Source organism: Megalobrama amblycephala, linkage group LG9 (assembly GCF_018812025.1).
Source record: "Megalobrama amblycephala isolate DHTTF-2021 linkage group LG9, ASM1881202v1, whole genome shotgun sequence".
NCBI classification, from domain to species: domain Eukaryota; kingdom Metazoa; phylum Chordata; class Actinopteri; order Cypriniformes; family Xenocyprididae; genus Megalobrama; species Megalobrama amblycephala.
The window spans coordinates 31213074-31230406 of NC_063052.1; the positions used below are offsets into that span (position 1 = coordinate 31213074).

Below are 17333 nucleotides of genomic sequence, written 5' to 3' on the forward strand. Positions count from 1 at the left end.
TGAAACCAGGCCTAAATGTCTTTACTGTCACTTTTGATCAATGTAATGGATGCTTGCTGAAAAAAAATATTTTATTTTCTGAGAATGAGTGTCTGCATTGAATGTTTAGAACATGTAATTATACCCGTGTGTGTGTGTCTGTGTGTGTATAGGTCCAGGCCGCTGAGCAGAAAGTCAAGCAACTTCAGGAGGAACTGAAGTGCCAAAGGCAGAATGCTGAAACCACCCGCTGCAATGCAGAACAGCGCAGGAAAGACATGGAGAGAGAACATCAGAGGGTGAGACAGAGCACACGGACAGGCCTGTGATTCATTGTTTCCTGCACTGCCCTGCTCCATCGCAGTTGTATTTTAGCTTGCAGTCTTGGAATTGATTGTGTTTTGATTGCACTCTTCACAATGCATGTTAATTCAAAGCAGTCTAACAGAAAATTCCTCCTCCAGTAACTAAGAGATGGTTGCGATTTGTGTTTTGTAGGAGCTCGTGGAGTTGCAGAGAGAGAGACAGACTCTGGAGAGACAACATCAGCAGGAGAGCAACAGACTCAACCAGGAGATCCAGCAGGCCAGAACACTTCACAACACACTGCAGGCTCAGCATGACAAGGTACCAGGGCTGAGGACTAAATGTTGCAACCCTATTAACTACAGTAGTGTAGGAGTTTCTCAGCCTTTGTATAAATAGTGTAGCTTTATTCAGGATTCACTGTTTTTAGCAAATGGAGCATATGAATATTTTTGACATCGATTTCACAAAATAATTTGATTCCACTTCACAAGCTCTTTATTCACTTTGATTCTATTTTCAATTCAGTGTCGATTCATTGGAGTTGGGGCTGCACCAGTGTCTTAATCAAACCTACACCCTTGAATTTATGTCACATGCACTCTATGCATACCCTACATGTAAAAATTTTGTCAGGGCTCCATACTGCAACTAAATGGTCACATTTTGCGACCTTTTTTTCATGCCAGTGCTGCTGAATTTTGATCACTGCTAATTTGCCTAACTAAATGCTGCCATTTCTGAAAGAAAATAAAATGGCAAACCTAAAGAATTAGCTTCTTGTGGTAACATCTAAATTAATTGATATTATTCAAATAAAAAGAATGTTATGTAACACTACTAAATCAACCTAAATATATTAGATTACACCAACAAAACTTGGCTTTTAAATCCACAAATCACAAACATTTACCATGGATTTATTAGTATAACATTAGGGCTGGGACTATACATCGAATCTCGATTTGCGTTATTTTCCGATGAATCGCGATTCTCTCTCGAATCGATTATGAGCTAAGTTTTTAAACAGCCGATGGCGCTACTATACGTGCTTTAAAAACGCTCGTACACTGTCTGCTTCCAGTTCCTTTACACATACCACTAAAACCTAAAATAATCATTCATAAAGTTGGAAAAGGTTGAAGCGAATTACAAATCTCGCTTCATAAAAGCATTCTGAGCCGAGGTGCAAGTGTATTTAACCACTTACATGACTCAGTTGAACACACGAGCGCTCTCCAGCAATCTTCTTCGTTAGTGTTTGAGAGTGTGCGGTTTTAAACTAGCCTAGAGCGCCAACTGCTGTTAAAACTAAGCTCAGAATCGATTAGAGAGAGAAAATATCAGGATCGATCCAGATGCATTGTACCGATCGAGAATCGATGTATCGTCCCAGCTCTATATAACACTAACTATAACCATGGTTTTGTGGCAGAAATGAGGGATTCATGATATCAAATTTTATTATATTATTAATGTAGACATGTATTAAAGGAGTAATGCAGTTTTTGTGCATTTGTATTTAATAAAAGTATTTAGGCTACTGTACCATAGAATCCATATAGTTTTTACCATGGTAATGAGGGGCCATGCATGGTTCTTACCTGTGGTTATCAAATATATGATACTACGGAAGACCAATTTTAATAAAAGTAGAGCCCTAACTCAGGCAGCATATTTGTTTTTCAGCATATTTAAATTTTACCCCTTAAAAATGAGGTTACAGTTTTTACAGATGTTGTTTTTGTTAATGAAAATAAATGTATGGTCCCACTTTATATTAAGTGGCCTTAACTACTATGTACTTACATTTAAATTAATCATTTGATACAATGCACTTATTGTGTACATACATGTTTTTACATTGTATTTATAGTTTAAAAACACCTGCATGTAATTACATCTGTAATTAATTTTTGTAATTACATTTATAATTACACTGTTGTCCCATCCCTAACACCTTACCCCTACTCTTAAACCTACCCATACCGCCAAAGCTTTTCCTAACCTTACCCGTACCCCACCTCAACAGCAGCAAAAGTGATTTGCAATTCAATATGAACCCAATAAGTACATTGTACCTATTTTTGTATGTAAGTACATAGTAGTTAAGGCCACTTAATATAAAGTGGGACCAAATTTACATCCGCATCCCAGCTGAAGCTACTGCCACTGTCAATTCGAATTACTGTCAAATGTGCATTTCCAATAGACAAAACATGTAATATTATTAATACCCCCCCACCACCCCGGTGCTACCTAGTCAGGTGTTGCTGGTGCCACTGCTCTCAAATGTTAGTCTAGAGCCCCAATACTAGTATACTTTTGCTTTAGAAACCACATAGCTGTACCCCAGCAACCAACTAGAACACGCAATGCAATAATGTCTTGTCTAGTGTTTAGACAAGCACCACTTGCCGCTACTCACTTCTATTTCCTTAAATAACTTCAGTGCAGTCCGCTATTTATAATTTGCAGAAACTACATTTTTCCAGAAGGCTAGCCTGATTGCAGTTTATGTACTCTAGATTAAACTCTAGCTTCTGCTGTCTGTCCATTTCTCGCTTTATTCTCTCTGGCTCTTGTTCTTTGTCTCATGGGAGCTCCAGAACGGGTGTCCATTGGTCAATGCACTAATGTCACCTCTCTCTCATGCTCCCACTGCTCATGTTTTCTCACACAATTCTATTCCTTTTTTCCTCTTTCTGTTTTTCCTCTTCAGAGGACACTAGAGCGAAGGTCAGTGTCGTAATCTCAGTGTGATGTCTGTTTGAATCTCATAGCATGTTTTTTTCAGAAATGTCTAATATTCTCCAGAGACATGGGTACGAGGAGATGACCAAGTTTGGTGTGTGTATGTTGGTAGTAAAATAACCATAGATATATAGTTCAGTGATTGGTATTATATTGATTAATGCATTTAGCAAGTATTGTACGATTCTGAGCCCTGTTTTATTGCTTTTGTAGAATTAGACATTCTTATAGTGCTGATAAGATACTGTGTGTTGAAGTAAGAGACGTGATGCAAACATGTCAATACAGAGATCAATAATGTTGTCTCTATGCTGGTGGGAAACAAAACTGATTCAGCTGACTTGAGGTCATGGAATGTGCTGTTTTGACTTTTCTACTTTGATTATGGCAATTTTTAAATGTTTCCCTTTTCATAAGATAATTTACATGATTCTAAATCTGGATAGTGAGCACAAAAATATTTTAGATAAGTGGTTTGCATGAATGTCTAATTCACATGAATAAGCCTTTGGATTCACTTCAGTAAACTTTGGTCTGCATGGTTTGTACATCATCTGGTCAAACTGCAAGACGCTTGAAAAGGATGTTTTGCATTTTACGTTTCTTGAATAAATCTCATCATGTTTGTCACAGTTCCTATAACATGGGTTTGCGTGGCATCCTGCATGAAAATAAGCGACATGATCATCAATCTGCCACAAACACGGCTTTTTCTCTTGGCACACAGTCTAATCTTTCTGCTGACTGTTCGTCTTTCTCTCAGGTGTGTTTGCAGAAGCAGAGTTTGGAGAGAGATCTAGAGGATGTGAGAGGAAAACTGAAGAACACAGAGACTGACCTGAGAGATAGTCAGAAGAGAGAGACGCAGACTGAGGCCAAACTCTCGGTACAACAACATGCATAATCACACTGTCCCGAGAGACGAACTGAGGTCCTAGCATTCAAAAGTTTGGGGTCGGCAAGATAATTAAATGAATACTTTTATTCAGCAAGGATGCATCAAATTGATCAAAAGTGACAGTAAAGACAGTATAATGTTACAAAAGATTTCTTATTCAAATAAATGCTGTTCTTTTGAACTTTCTGTTCATCAAAGAATATGAAGCAGCACAACTGCTTTCAACATTGATATTAATCAGAAATGTTTCTTGAGCAGTAAATCAGCATATTAGAATGATCATGTGACACTGAAGACAGGAGTAATGATGCAGAAAATTCAGCTTTGATCACAGGAATAAATTATATGTTAAAATACAGTGCAGTCCTAAAGTTTGGAACCACTAAGATTTTTAATGTTTTTAAAAGAAGTTTCGTCTGCTCACCAAGGCTACATTTATTTAATTAAAAATACAGTAAAAACAGTAATATTGTGAAATATTATTACAATTTAAAATAACTGTTTTCTATTTGAATATATTTCACAAAGTAATTTATTCCTGTGATGGCAAAGCTGAATTTTCAGCATTGTTACTCCAGTCTTCAGTGTCACATGATCCTTCAGAAATCATTCTAATATGCTGATCTGCTGCTCAAGAAACATTTAATGTGTACAGTTGTACAAAATATTTGTGTACAATATTTTTTTTCAGGATTATTTGATGAATAGAAAGTTCAAAAGAACAGTGTTTATCTGAAATCTAATCTTTTGTAACATTATAAATGTCTTTACTGCCACTTTTGATTGATTTAATGCATCCTTGCTGAATAAAAGTATTCAAAAATGATTTTTTTTTGGCTAATTTCTCAGCCTGTCATAAAACAAATTTATCAGAGAGAGAAAGGTCCAGTCAGAAGAAAGAGATACAGAGGCCAGACTCAACAACAGCACACAACATTTACCTAGCTATTTAAATAGTGTCTTAATTTTGACAAAATTAAGCTTATTATAGTTACTCTAATTCTTACCATAATATACAGGTTTTGGTATTTTTACAAGTGCATAAACTGTTTCTTTATTTCCTTTTTGAGAATGTCCCCAGAAGTACACTACCAATCACAAGTTTGGGGTTGGTGTCAAATATATTTAAATAGTACACAGTTATTTTAAATTGTAATAATATTTCACAATATTACTGTTTTTTTTTACTGTATTTTTAATTAAATAAATGTAGCCTTGGTGAGCAGACGAAACTTCTTTTAAAAACATTAAAAATCTTATTGGTTCCAAACTTTTGGACTGTACTGTATATTCCAATAAAAGTTTTTTTAATTTTTTTTAATTTTAATTATATTTCACAATATTACTATTTTTATTGTATTTTGATCAAATAAATACAGCTTTGGTGAGCAGAAGAGACTTCTTTTAAAAACATTAAAAAATCTTACCGACCTCAAACATTTGAACGGTGGTGCATCTAAATAATTATTATTATTATTTTTTTTATTTATATTGATCTGAAATATGAAGACATTTAGTCTCTTTATTAACCATTTTTCTTTCTGAGGAGGTCATTAATGGGTTAGTTCACCCAAAAATGAAAATTGTGTCATTAATTACTTACCGTCATGTCGTTCCAAACCTGTAAGACCTTCATTCATCTTCAGAACACAAGTTAAGATATTTTTAATGAAATTCAAGAGGTATATGACTCATCCACAGACAGCAATTTAACCAACACTTTCAAGGTTCAGAAAGGTACTAAAGACATCGTTAAAACAGTCGACTTAACTGCGGTGGTTCAACCTTAATTTTATGAAGCGACGAGAATACTTTTTGTGCGCAAAAACAAAACAAAAATAACAACTTTGTCAATCTCTTCTCTTCTGTCATTATCCTTACACAGGTGACACAGTAAGCACAGTGAAGGCTTCCGTGTTTACGTCCAAACACAGGCTTTAGTATTAGCCAAAGCTGATCACTTGTGCAGCACGAGGCATGCGAGTGATGCTGACTCAAGAGTCGGCCAATAATGAGTCGACGTTCTGACCTAGAACCTGGAAGTGCTGGACGTAAACCACGTATGAGAATTACACAGAAGAGAAGATATTGTTGAATAAAGTTGCTTTTTTTGTTTTGTTTTTGCACACAAAAAAGTATTCTCGTCGCTTCATAAAATTAAGGTTGAACCACTGCAGTCACATCGACTGTTTTAACGATGTCTTTAGTACCTTTCTGGACCTTGAAAATGTCGGTTTTAAATTGCTATCTGTGGAAGCGTCATATACCGCTCGTATTTCATCAAAAATATCTTAATTTGTGTTATGAAGATGAACGAAGGTCTTACGGGTTTGGAACGACATGAGGGCGAGTGGTTAATGACATTTCTGGGTGAACTAACCCTTTAAAAGGAGGTTTTAGGATTTGGTTCAATTCTAGGGATATCAGCATTTTGGTGGACCTAGGTCAGAAATCAGGATGAAAAATAATTTTTATTTTCATTTTTTTTCTGATTAAATATATAGAATAACTTAATACAAATGATAGGACAGAGATACACTGATGTTCAACGAATCAGATGCATACCTCAACAAGAGTGTCATTGTTATTGAACAGCATTGTCAAAGTCCAATCTGAATCGCCAGTCACAGTGTCTGGTAGATAAGGCAGGGTGGAATATTACTACCTGCTGCCAGCCAAAAATGATTTTTTTTGGCTAATTTCTCAGCCTGTCATAAAACAAATTTATCAGAGAGAGAAAGGTCCAGTCAGAAGAAAGAAATACAGAGGCCAGACTCAACAGCACACAACATTTATCTAGCTATTTAAATAGAGTCTTAATTTTGACAAAATTAAGCTTATTATAGTTACTCTAATTCTTACCATAATATACAGGTTTTGGTATTTTTACAAATGCATAAACTGTTTCTTTATTTCCTTTTTGAGAATGTCCCCAGAAGTACACTACCAATCACAAGTTTGGGGTTGGTGTGAATTTTTTTGAAAGAGTCATGATCACCAAGGCTGCGTTTATTTGATCAAAAATACAGTAGTGAAATATTAATACAAATTAAAATAATCTACTTTTTAATATATTTAAAATTGTAATTTATTCCTGTCATAATATGCAGATTTTCTGCTCAAAAAACGTTTATTTTATTTTATCAATGTTGAAAATCGTTATGCTGCTTAATAGGTTTGTGGAAACTGATACATTTTTTTTTTTTTTTTTTTTTTTCAGTATTTTTTTACTTTTTTTTTTTTTTTTTTTTTTTAACAAAAATCTTTTGTAGCAATGTAAAAGTCTTTACTGTTGATGAATACAAGTAATTTGTTACAAAACAAATAATTTCTTTAAAAAAAAATATCTCTTACTGACCCCAAACTTTTGAACAGAGACCCAGACATAGAGAGACACAGGCGAAGCTCTCAGTGCAACAGTACTGTTACTGACTCAGCTGAATACAGTTTCAGATATAGCACCATTATCTCCTTATGACTTGTTTCATGCTGGGGCTTGGGTTTAAGCTCTCTATTTTTAGACAGTATGCGTACAATGTAAGAGTCATGTATTATAATCACCAAAAGCTTTTATGATGTTCAAGAGTAGAGTAATGTTATATGCAGATCAGGATTGCAGTTAGATAACCTCTTTGTCTGCTTGAATACCTTCATTTTGTGTATTTAGGTGTGTGTCTTTGTCCAGCATGCCTCACCCTGAACACCTATGAGGATTCTGGTTGCTTTTCACTATTAAATTTTGTTTGTGCAACAATACACTTGTATAATGTAGTTTTACGGCTCATGGATGAAAATTATCTTTAATCATTAACCTCATTTGACAAGCCTGTTGTGCTTTATTTTGTACGTGCACTTCTCATCTTGTCCTGTAGGAGGCGCTGAGGGAGAACGAGAGTCTCACTGTGTCTCTGGGGCAGATGAAGAAACAGGAGAAAGCTCTACAGGAGGAAGTGAAGCGGTTGACCGAAGAGCTTGCTGAGGCCCTCAAGCTTATTAAAGAACTGCAGGGTGAGTCGGGAAGAATCTCGTCCACACGGAGAACTGTGTTTGTGTGTGTTGGCCCTGCCCTGTTACACACATCATATGTGTTTGCCTCCCCCTTTTGGCCAGGCTTTGACAGTGCACCTTCAAAAAGTCTTTTTGTACAAGAAGTCTGTGATTAGTTAGACATTTATATTCTCAGTTGGTTTATAAGATTTTATTTTATTTTTTTTTAGAAATCTGGATAAGATAGTCATAGATGCAAACTTCTCACCTTTCAGTGACAACTCACCTTTTTGAGATCAAAACATATATATATATATATATATATATATATATATATATATATATATATATATATATATATCTCTATATATATATATATATATATATATATATATATATATATATATATATATATATATATATATATATATATATATATACTGTGTAATTAAAATTATTTTTAATGCTAATATAAAGCCTATGAAAACAAATATAGTGAATGTATCTATGTAAGCTATGCTGTATGTTATAAGCAAAGGGTTAAAATACAAACATTACATTCTAAACCTAAAAAGCAGAAATTAAAATGACTAAATTAAAAATTATAATAAACAAAAACCAAAGCACAAAATGTTAACTTGCAAGAGGTATGAGGAACACACGCATTCACTCGTCTGAACATAGTAATTATATTGCATTATTGGGCTATACCACTGTAACAGATTAAATCCTGATTTAGTGGTGAAATTACACCACCAACATTAGTGCCTTTACTGTTACTGCTCTCATTAATATGATTACTTGTTACATGTATATTTTTAAATCTAAACTTAATTTATTATAGTCAGAATTATTGCACTCCTGTTCTACTGCACTCCATCTGTTTGATGCACATGCACACACCACTTGTTCGTTGAATTTTAACAAGACGGATATAACCATAAAATGTAAGTTATGTCCAGAGGAAAACGTATCAAAGTCAATAAACGGCACACACCTCCTTCAAAGCATGAGAGGGGAAGATACGGTAAATGCTTGTAAAAGCATTCTCATGTTTCGGACAGCTTGGATCATGTACCTTTCCAGCAGCTCCCTCTGTGTCCTCCACAATTTTCCATATGCCTTTTGTCCTTAGAAATGGGTTATTCACTACTGTAAAGTAACGTGACTGGCTGACGGTTTCCGAGCACAGTGCACAGATGCGATTAATTGATAATCAAATTCATTGATGATTATTTTCATTATCGATAATAATTGATATTTTTCTATCAGTTGTGTCCCTACTCTAAATTCTGAGTAGATGAGCATCATATTATTATTACCCTGATATTATTATATTTCCCTGATTAATTGTTCATTAGTGTATTATTATTATTATTATTATTATTATTATTATTATTATTTATTTATTTATTTATTTTTTTTTTTAATTATGAATATTATTGTTATTATAGGAATGTGTAACTGTTTATTAGGGTTTTATAAGCAATAGGATATTTGAGGCAATGCTTTACTGTGATATTACCCTGGGATTCAGGGACTTTTCTTTTTTGCTTCAATAATTGCTTAAAGGTGCCCTAGAATTGAAAATTGAATTTACCTTGGCATAGTTGAATAACAAGAGTTCAGTACATGGAAATGACATACAGTGAGTCTCAAACACCATTGTTTCCTCCTTCTTATATAAATCTCATTTGTTTAAAAGACCTCCGAAGAACAGGCGAATCTCAACATAACACCGACTGTTACGTAACAGTCGGGATCATTAATATGTACGCCCCCAATATTTGCATATGCCAGCCCATGTTCAAGGCATTAGACAAGGGCAGCCAGTATTAACATCTGGATCTGTGCACAGCTGAATCATCAGACTAGGTAAGCAAGCAAAGACAATAGCGAAAAATGGCAGATGGAGCGATAATAACTGACATGATCCATGATAACATGATATTTTTAGTGATATTTGTAAATTCTCTAAATGTTTTGTTAGCATGTTGCTAATGTACTGTTAAATGTGGTTAAAGTTACTATCGTTTATTACTGTATTCACGGAGCCGTCGCTATTTTCATTTTTAATCACTTGCAGTCTGTATAATGCACAAACACATCTTCATTCTTTATAAATCTCTCCAACAGTGTGTAATGTTAGCTTTAGCCATGGAGCACTATCAAACTCATTCAGAATCAAATGTAAACACAAATAAATACTGTACTTACGTGATCCGGTGCATGCATGCAGTATGCATGACGAACATTTTGTAAAGATCCATTTGATGGTTATATTAGCTGTGTGAACTTTATGCTGTTTAAGGCAAGCGTGAGCTCCGGGGACAGGTAGCGCGAGGATTTAAAGGGGCCGCAGCCTGAATCGGCGCATATTTAATGATGCCCCAAAATAGGCAGTTAAAATAAAAAAAAAATAAAAAATCTATGGGGTATTTAAGCTGAAACTTCAGACACATTCAGGGGACACCTTAGACTTATATTACATCTTGTGAAAAAAACATTCTAGGGCACCTTTAAACACCTATATTTTTCTATATTTACCTATATTTGCCTAATAATAATATTTACCATATAATTTGCTAATTTTTCCATTTTCTTCATTCCTCTCTTTCCTTTAGCTCAGCTGGCCGTTCCTCCGCCAACTGTGGCCGCTCCTCACTTCAGCTCTGCAGGAGACTGCTTCTCTCCCTCTGTTTCCCTCCATCATGATCTGTCTCCTCCTTACAACCACTCTCAGAGAAAGAGGACCCCTAAAATAGGACGAACAAGAGAAGAGGATCTAATTAAGTACCCTTCCGGCAGAGAGCCAGGAGAGGGCATCGACTCTGAGCACATCAGAAAATTTGAGTCTGAGGAATCACAGAAATTTAAAGGAAAAGGAGGTCAAACACATCCAAGTGGCTCTCTAAAGCTGAGTGAAACGGATGTAGACACCTCAGTGACTGAACACGACACGGGTATTGAAGATGTGGACACAGAATCATTTACATCTGACTCAACCAGTGGTATGATGCCTAAAAGCGAATCGGACATCTCTTGCAGCCTACAGGTAGATATATCATATGGCACAACAGATAAGACAGAAAAACGTGGCTCGATGCCTCTAAAAGATCTGAAGAAGGAGAATGCAGAGCTTCGTGAAGAACTTAGAGATCTGAAATACGAGCTTCAGAAGCGACTCGAAGACCTCGAAACCCAGAGGAAAGCGGAAACGGAGGCCAGGACCAAACTGAAACAGCTGAGCCGCAAACACTCGACCCAGACAGAGCAGCAACGCGCCAAAGCTCTTGAGCTCAAAGACAGTGTGGCGAAACTGGAAACCCAGCTGGAACAAGAGAAGAAGGAGAGCTTGAAACTGAGAGAAACACTTGATGTGCTAGAAAGAGAAGCTGAGGTGAGGCTGGAAGAGAAGGAAAGAGACCAGGAAGAAGGAACCCAGCTGAAGAATGTCTTGGCTGAGATGAAGCAAAAGGAGACTGCCATGGAGGAAGAAATAATGCGAATGAAGAAGGACCTGCAGGACCTTCACCTCAAGCTTGCACAGGAACGGGAGGAAAGAGAGAGGGAGAGAGAAGAGGAAAGGAAGCAGATCAGAAGAGAGGAAGTAGAAGCACTAAAGATTGCACAGCTTCAAGAAGATCTGGACAGTCTTCAGATGTCTAGGAGTTTAGAAGAGAAGATATCAAAAGAAAATCTTCCCGTCACATATTTACAACTAGAACACCACCCAAATGCCGATAAGAATGCTGCTGTTATAGAAAACAGAGACTTGGTTCCTTCTCCTGGTTCCATCTGTGATTCTGTGAACCTTCACAATGCAGAAGTCTGCAAAGAAACCAGAACAATTATGGATCTTGGAGCACAAACTAAACCAGCAGAGGACAAGACCTCAGCTGCAGAGACAGGCAGGACTCGAGCATTGAGCACAGATGCTTCAGATTTGGACAGCACTACCATTTTAGTTTTGGAGGTGGAGCGCTTGAGGGCAGCACGAGACAGAGAGTCTGAGAAGGCGAAACTAACTCAAGGAAAGCTGGAGGACCTACAGAAGCAAGTGATCGCTCAGACTAAGCAACTTACCCAAGCTTTTGAAAGTCAGAGCAAGCACATTGAGAACCTGCTGGAAGAGTTGCATGATAAAGAATGCGCCCTCCAGAAGCAGGGTGAGGAACTGCAGAAATGTCTAGAGAAAATCACTTTTCTTGAAGAAAAACGCACTAGGACGGACATCGCCCCCAATGACATCTCTACGCCTCCTGAACTGTCTACAGAGATCTCAAGAGAACTAAGCTGCGATTCTGTCTTTAGCAACACAAGTATAAGTGACCATGAAATGTTTAGTGAGGATACGCTCCCGATTTTGAAGGAGAAGGTCTCTCAGCCTACTGCACAGCTGCCTGTTAGTCAAAACATTGATCAAACCAACACTAGTGAGATATCTTATAAGCTACAAGTGACTGAAGCTTCCAAGCCACATGAATTATGTCTCGCTTCAGATGTACGTTGTGAAAATGCTCCAAATTCTAGTGCAAATTCAGAAGCACCAGGACTTTCTGAGGTAATTGAAGAAAACGCAATGCCAAATGAACAGTTAGATGTTCTGAACTTCCAACATCACATTCCAGAACCTTCAACAGATGATATCAAGGAGCTAGAACAAGTAACAAAGGAATTACAAGACGCTCAACTTGAGCTGAATGTGTTAAAGGCTCAGAATTCGGAGCTTGCTCTACAGGGAGATGTGATAAAGGAAGAGCTTTTGACTGTTAAACAAGAGAATGAAGAGTTGAAATTGAAACTGAAGCACTTGGGCGAAGACACTTCTGCTAAACAAGATGCCTTACTTTTAGTGAACACTGAAAACAAAGAGCTGTCAAGTACAAACAAAGAATCACAAAACGGCTCCTCATTAGGTCAGGAGGAGTTGGTTGATGTTCATGAAAACTCTAAAGCAGAGGTTCAGTCTCTTCAGGAGCAGGTAAGTTTTAGTAAAATGGAAATGCTCTTTTTTTTATTTTATTTTTTTATAATTGCTCATTTAAACCCTTATTAGTATTAAACAGTTTATTTCTGTGTTCATTCCTTCAGATCCAGACATTACAAAACCAAATCCAGCACCTCTCTGAGCAGAACAGGACACAAGCTGAAGAACTAGATCTCTGGAAGCTCTCGACCATGGAAGAAACAGTAGGCAACAACTCTCCCTCCGTCGTGCTTAAAGAGTTCGAGCTCTTCCTCCCCTGCGGTCCCAGAAAGCTGCACATGCAGTCCCAAACGACAAGGTAACGTCCCTTGACTGGCATTTGTTGAAGATAAATATGTGATAAGCGACATGGTAATGTAAATTGTGTTTGTTCAATAATAATTTAAAAGGCAGTGTGAGGTACTCAATGTGAATTATGGGTATGTTGGTCCTGAGATGGGGAAGGTAAACACAGGTTCAGTGAATGAGGGATGTTTATGTAGAACCTTTAATGCAAGACCCTTCAGTTTATGCTCTGTCTGCTGTAGAACCATGATGCCTGTCGGACACGTGATGTATCGGTCTGGATTAGATGGCACAAATGACCAGACCAACTTGGGAGAGCATGTGTCACCTGAAAGCCAAATGACACATGATGTGAGCGAATCTCAAGGACCTTCTGAGGTAAATAACAGTCCATTTAGCATGGCATTATTTACATATGGGAACCTGTTGAAAGTGTTGAACTGTACTTTTAAAGGGTAGTTTTCCAAGACATTGTTTACTTTCCCTCACGTTGCTCCAAACCTGTATGACTTCTTCTGTGGAACGCAAGGAGAAATTTAGCAGAATGCACTTTCATTGCTTTTTTTTTTTTTTTTTTTTTTAAACATACAATGAAAGTGACAAAGTCACTTTTTGTTTTTTATTGGAGCATTCACTTTCATTGTATGGAAAGGGGCTGCATGATACGGAAGAGGATTAGAGCCAAGCAATAATAAAAAAATAAAACCATCTCGAGATTAAAGTTGTTAAATTTCGAGAAAAAAGGTCGAGATAAAATGTTGAGAATAAAGTCATTAAATTACGAGAAAAAAGTCGTTAGATTATGAGAACAAATTCGTTAAATTATGAGAAAAAAAGTCATTAAATTTCGAGAAAAAAAGTCGAGATAAAATGTTGAGAATAAAGTCATTAAATTACGAGGAAAAAGTCGTTAAATTATGAGAAAAAAAGTCATTAAATTTCGAGAAAAAAAGTCGAGATAAAATGTTGAGAATAAAGTAATTAAATTACGAGGAAAAAGTCGTTAAATTATGAGAACAAATTCGTTAAATTATGAGAAAAAAAGTCATTAAATTTCGAGAAAAAAAGTCGAGATAAAATGTTGAGAATAAAGTCATTAAATTACGAGGAAAAAGTCGTTAAATTATGAGAACAAATTCGTAATTTAACTTTTTTTCTTTTTTCTCTTTTCTCAAGTCGACTTGTGCAGTATGCATACGCTCATCTGCCGGAAGCTAGATATTTTAGTTTATAAAGTTTTAAATATGGATATTTTCCTTGCAAAAACCAATTACTTTGCTTCAGAAGGCCTTTATTAACCCCATGGAGCTGTATGGGCTATTTTTATGATGGATGGATGCATTTTTTTGGGCTTCAAAATCATGCCTCCCGTTCACTACCATTATAAAGCTTGGAAGCCCCAGGATATTTTTAATATTTTTTTTGTTCATCTGAAAGAAGAAAGTCATATATACCTAGGATGGTTTGAGGGTGAGTAAATCATGGGATATTTTTCATTTTTGGGTGAACTAACCCTTTAAGGTGCAATACCGCCACCTACTGTATGTTGGGGATGTCAACCAGATACTGGGGCTGGATAATTTACATGTCATATTATCATAATGTGTACTATTCATTCTAAATATTACATTATTGCCAATACTGGTATATTGCGACACCCCTAATTAACACGTTAACGATATTTAATTTTTTAAATATCACTGTTTTTGTCAAATATCAGTACATCTCGACACCCCTAGATTGAAATGTACATTGTTTGTTAGTTGTTAGTAGGTTCATAATTTAAGGAAAGCGTAAAACGGTCTACGTGGATTTAAGTTTCTCTTAAGAGGACAAGTCCTTCTATCTGCTATACTTGGATTTCTGATTGAAAAAATACTAATAGTCTGATAAACCAGCTGCTCTTAGCTTTTATATCCAATTAGACTCAAATGATATCACAACATTTTACCCCACATTGTTCAGCCCTACAAACAAGCACAGCAATCCTGGAGCCTTTTATATCGCAATCTTTTTTTTTTTTTTTTTTTTTTTAAATAAGAAAAAGCGCTAATATAATCATGCATATTTGGAACGACATGATGGTGAGTAAATGATGATAGACTTTTCTTTTCTTCTTTTTTTTTGTCTACAATAAAATACCTTTCAAAAGATCACAGACCTATTCCTTTAATTGTTTTCAGAACCTTTTGACTGGAAATGAGGTGATGACTGAAGGACATGCTCAGCATGAATGCGAGAGCAGCTCTGTTAACCACAGCGACAGAAGTCCTCCTGTCTGTGTCTCAGATATAATGACTAGTAACACTGAAGACAAGCTGTCACCTCTACTGACCAAACCAGCAGATTACAGTCATTCAGAGTCTCAGCCGGTTGCCTCATTGTCTCTTGAGGATCAGATCAAAGTGGCAGATGCTAGTGCAAACAGCCAGGAAGATGCCTTAATCAGTGTTTCCATCTCAACCAAATATCAGACAGAGGTAATCAACTCAAATCCAATCACAAAGTCCTATGGGACTGCAGACTCCCAGAATTCTGATGTGTTATGCACTGAGCATAATGAGATTGACATTATGCAAACTGTTGCTTTGGAAAACCATGGGCTTTGTCATGAAGACAGAACAAATAAACAGAGTGAACATCATGCTACTGTGGAAAAAACACTCAAGAATGAACCTGCTCAGGGTCAAAGAGCAGAGGTGAAGAGTGTGTCCACTCAGACAGAGGAGAGCCGAGAGCCGGATTTGAGGGACAAACATTCCTCCATCCATGCCTGCACCCAGACAGATGGAGAACAGCTGGAAACGGAGCAAGATGAAGGCGATAAAGAGCCTGCAGACTCGCCGCCCCTCTCTCCGGCCCCGCAGACTGTTACAAACCAACTGTTCTTACCCAGCATGTTTCCCATGAGCAACCCAGCTCACCTGGCTGAACGCATCCGGCAAAACCGCAGTCGCATGTCTGCCGCTTACGACGAGACCGAATACGAACCGTACGGCCTGCCCGAGGTCGTCATGAAAGGTAAAAAGGGAAACGGAGTAGCGTGAACATTCTTTAAAATGTCTCTTTTTGTTTTCCAAAGATTACATGCTCTTAATTCACACCTTTTTATCTCCTGAAGGATTTGCTGACATCCCCAGCGGACCTGCTTGTCCGTACGTCCTGCGCAGGGGGCTTCTGGGAACCGATGCAGTGCCCCTCCCACGCAGAGAAGCCACGCCCCAAGAGGAAGATGATGACATAGAGCCATAGTACTTGTACACACCTGATACCTCCTGTAGGTATTTATTATACATGCTCTGAAACACATGTTTGTTTAATGCATCTAGAGAAGCATTTGAAGTCATTTCCACTGGTTATACTAATATAATTCACATTTCATAACAGCATCATCTGTATTTGTTTTCAGGTTTCCATGCTGAAGGAATTTCACTGCCTCTTTAATCATAATGTAAGCGTCAATGGTGTCATCTGCTCGACACGACACTCGAGAGGATCTGAGTGCTGCCCTGTCATGTGATGTAGAATTTGAAATTTTTCTCATCAGCTGAAAGGCGATGCCTTATTGTGCATATTGATGTCATATAGTTTTGTTTGAGCAGTGGAGCCGTTTACAAAGCTTTGAAATGCCAATGTAATATATTTTTGTTTGCGTAAAAGTGGTGATAGCCCCTCTTTTAGAAACTTGAATTCTGTGAATAGCCTTATTTATTGACACACTTTTTGAAGACTTGCCTTTGTGCACTACTGTGAGAGAGAGTGTGTGTGTGTGTGTGTGTGTGTGTGTGTGTGTGTGTGTGTGTGTGTGTGTGTGTGTGTGTGTGTGTGTGGTATGACTCAGATCAACCTGAGACTGTTTCCGTTCCTTGTATGGTGATTCACTGTCAGACTGTTTCTTTCTCTCTCTGTCATCTAACAGCTTTATAACGCACAGTGGAGTATTTATATCATTGTCCGTTTGTAATGAAGCATTTGAGGAATGGATACGTTTTTGATTAGATTAATGTTTATCTGATTCACTGTCATGTGTATATTTTGTGTGTAAGTTTGCTGTAATGTGTTTCTTCTATCAAATGGTTTATAGGATTTTCAGTTTGGAATATTTACATTTATTAAACGTAAATGAAATCCAAA

General features: G+C 36.9%; 1 protein-coding gene across 4 annotated transcripts in view; it reads left to right on the forward strand.

The window, feature by feature from the left end:
- Nucleotides 1-17333, forward strand: part of si:dkeyp-115e12.6 (centromere protein F) — a 31769-nt gene extending 14436 nt beyond the window's left edge. For 3 of the 4 annotated variants that reach the window (XM_048202793.1, XM_048202797.1, XM_048202794.1), the window contains exons 8-17: nucleotides 153-278; nucleotides 478-606; nucleotides 3803-3925; nucleotides 7810-7945; nucleotides 10549-12908; nucleotides 13019-13212; nucleotides 13442-13577; nucleotides 15383-16220; nucleotides 16321-16476; nucleotides 16609-17333. In XM_048202793.1, coding sequence (XP_048058750.1) covers nucleotides 153-278; nucleotides 478-606; nucleotides 3803-3925; nucleotides 7810-7945; nucleotides 10549-12908; nucleotides 13019-13212; nucleotides 13442-13577; nucleotides 15383-16220; nucleotides 16321-16451 — 4173 coding nt within the window. In that variant the 3' untranslated portion in view covers nucleotides 16452-16476; nucleotides 16609-17333. Of the gene's footprint in view, nucleotides 1-152; nucleotides 279-477; nucleotides 607-3802; nucleotides 3926-7809; nucleotides 7946-10548; nucleotides 12909-13018; nucleotides 13213-13441; nucleotides 13578-15382; nucleotides 16221-16320; nucleotides 16481-16608 lie in introns of all 4 variants that reach the window. The other variant, XM_048202795.1, reaches the window with a different exon arrangement.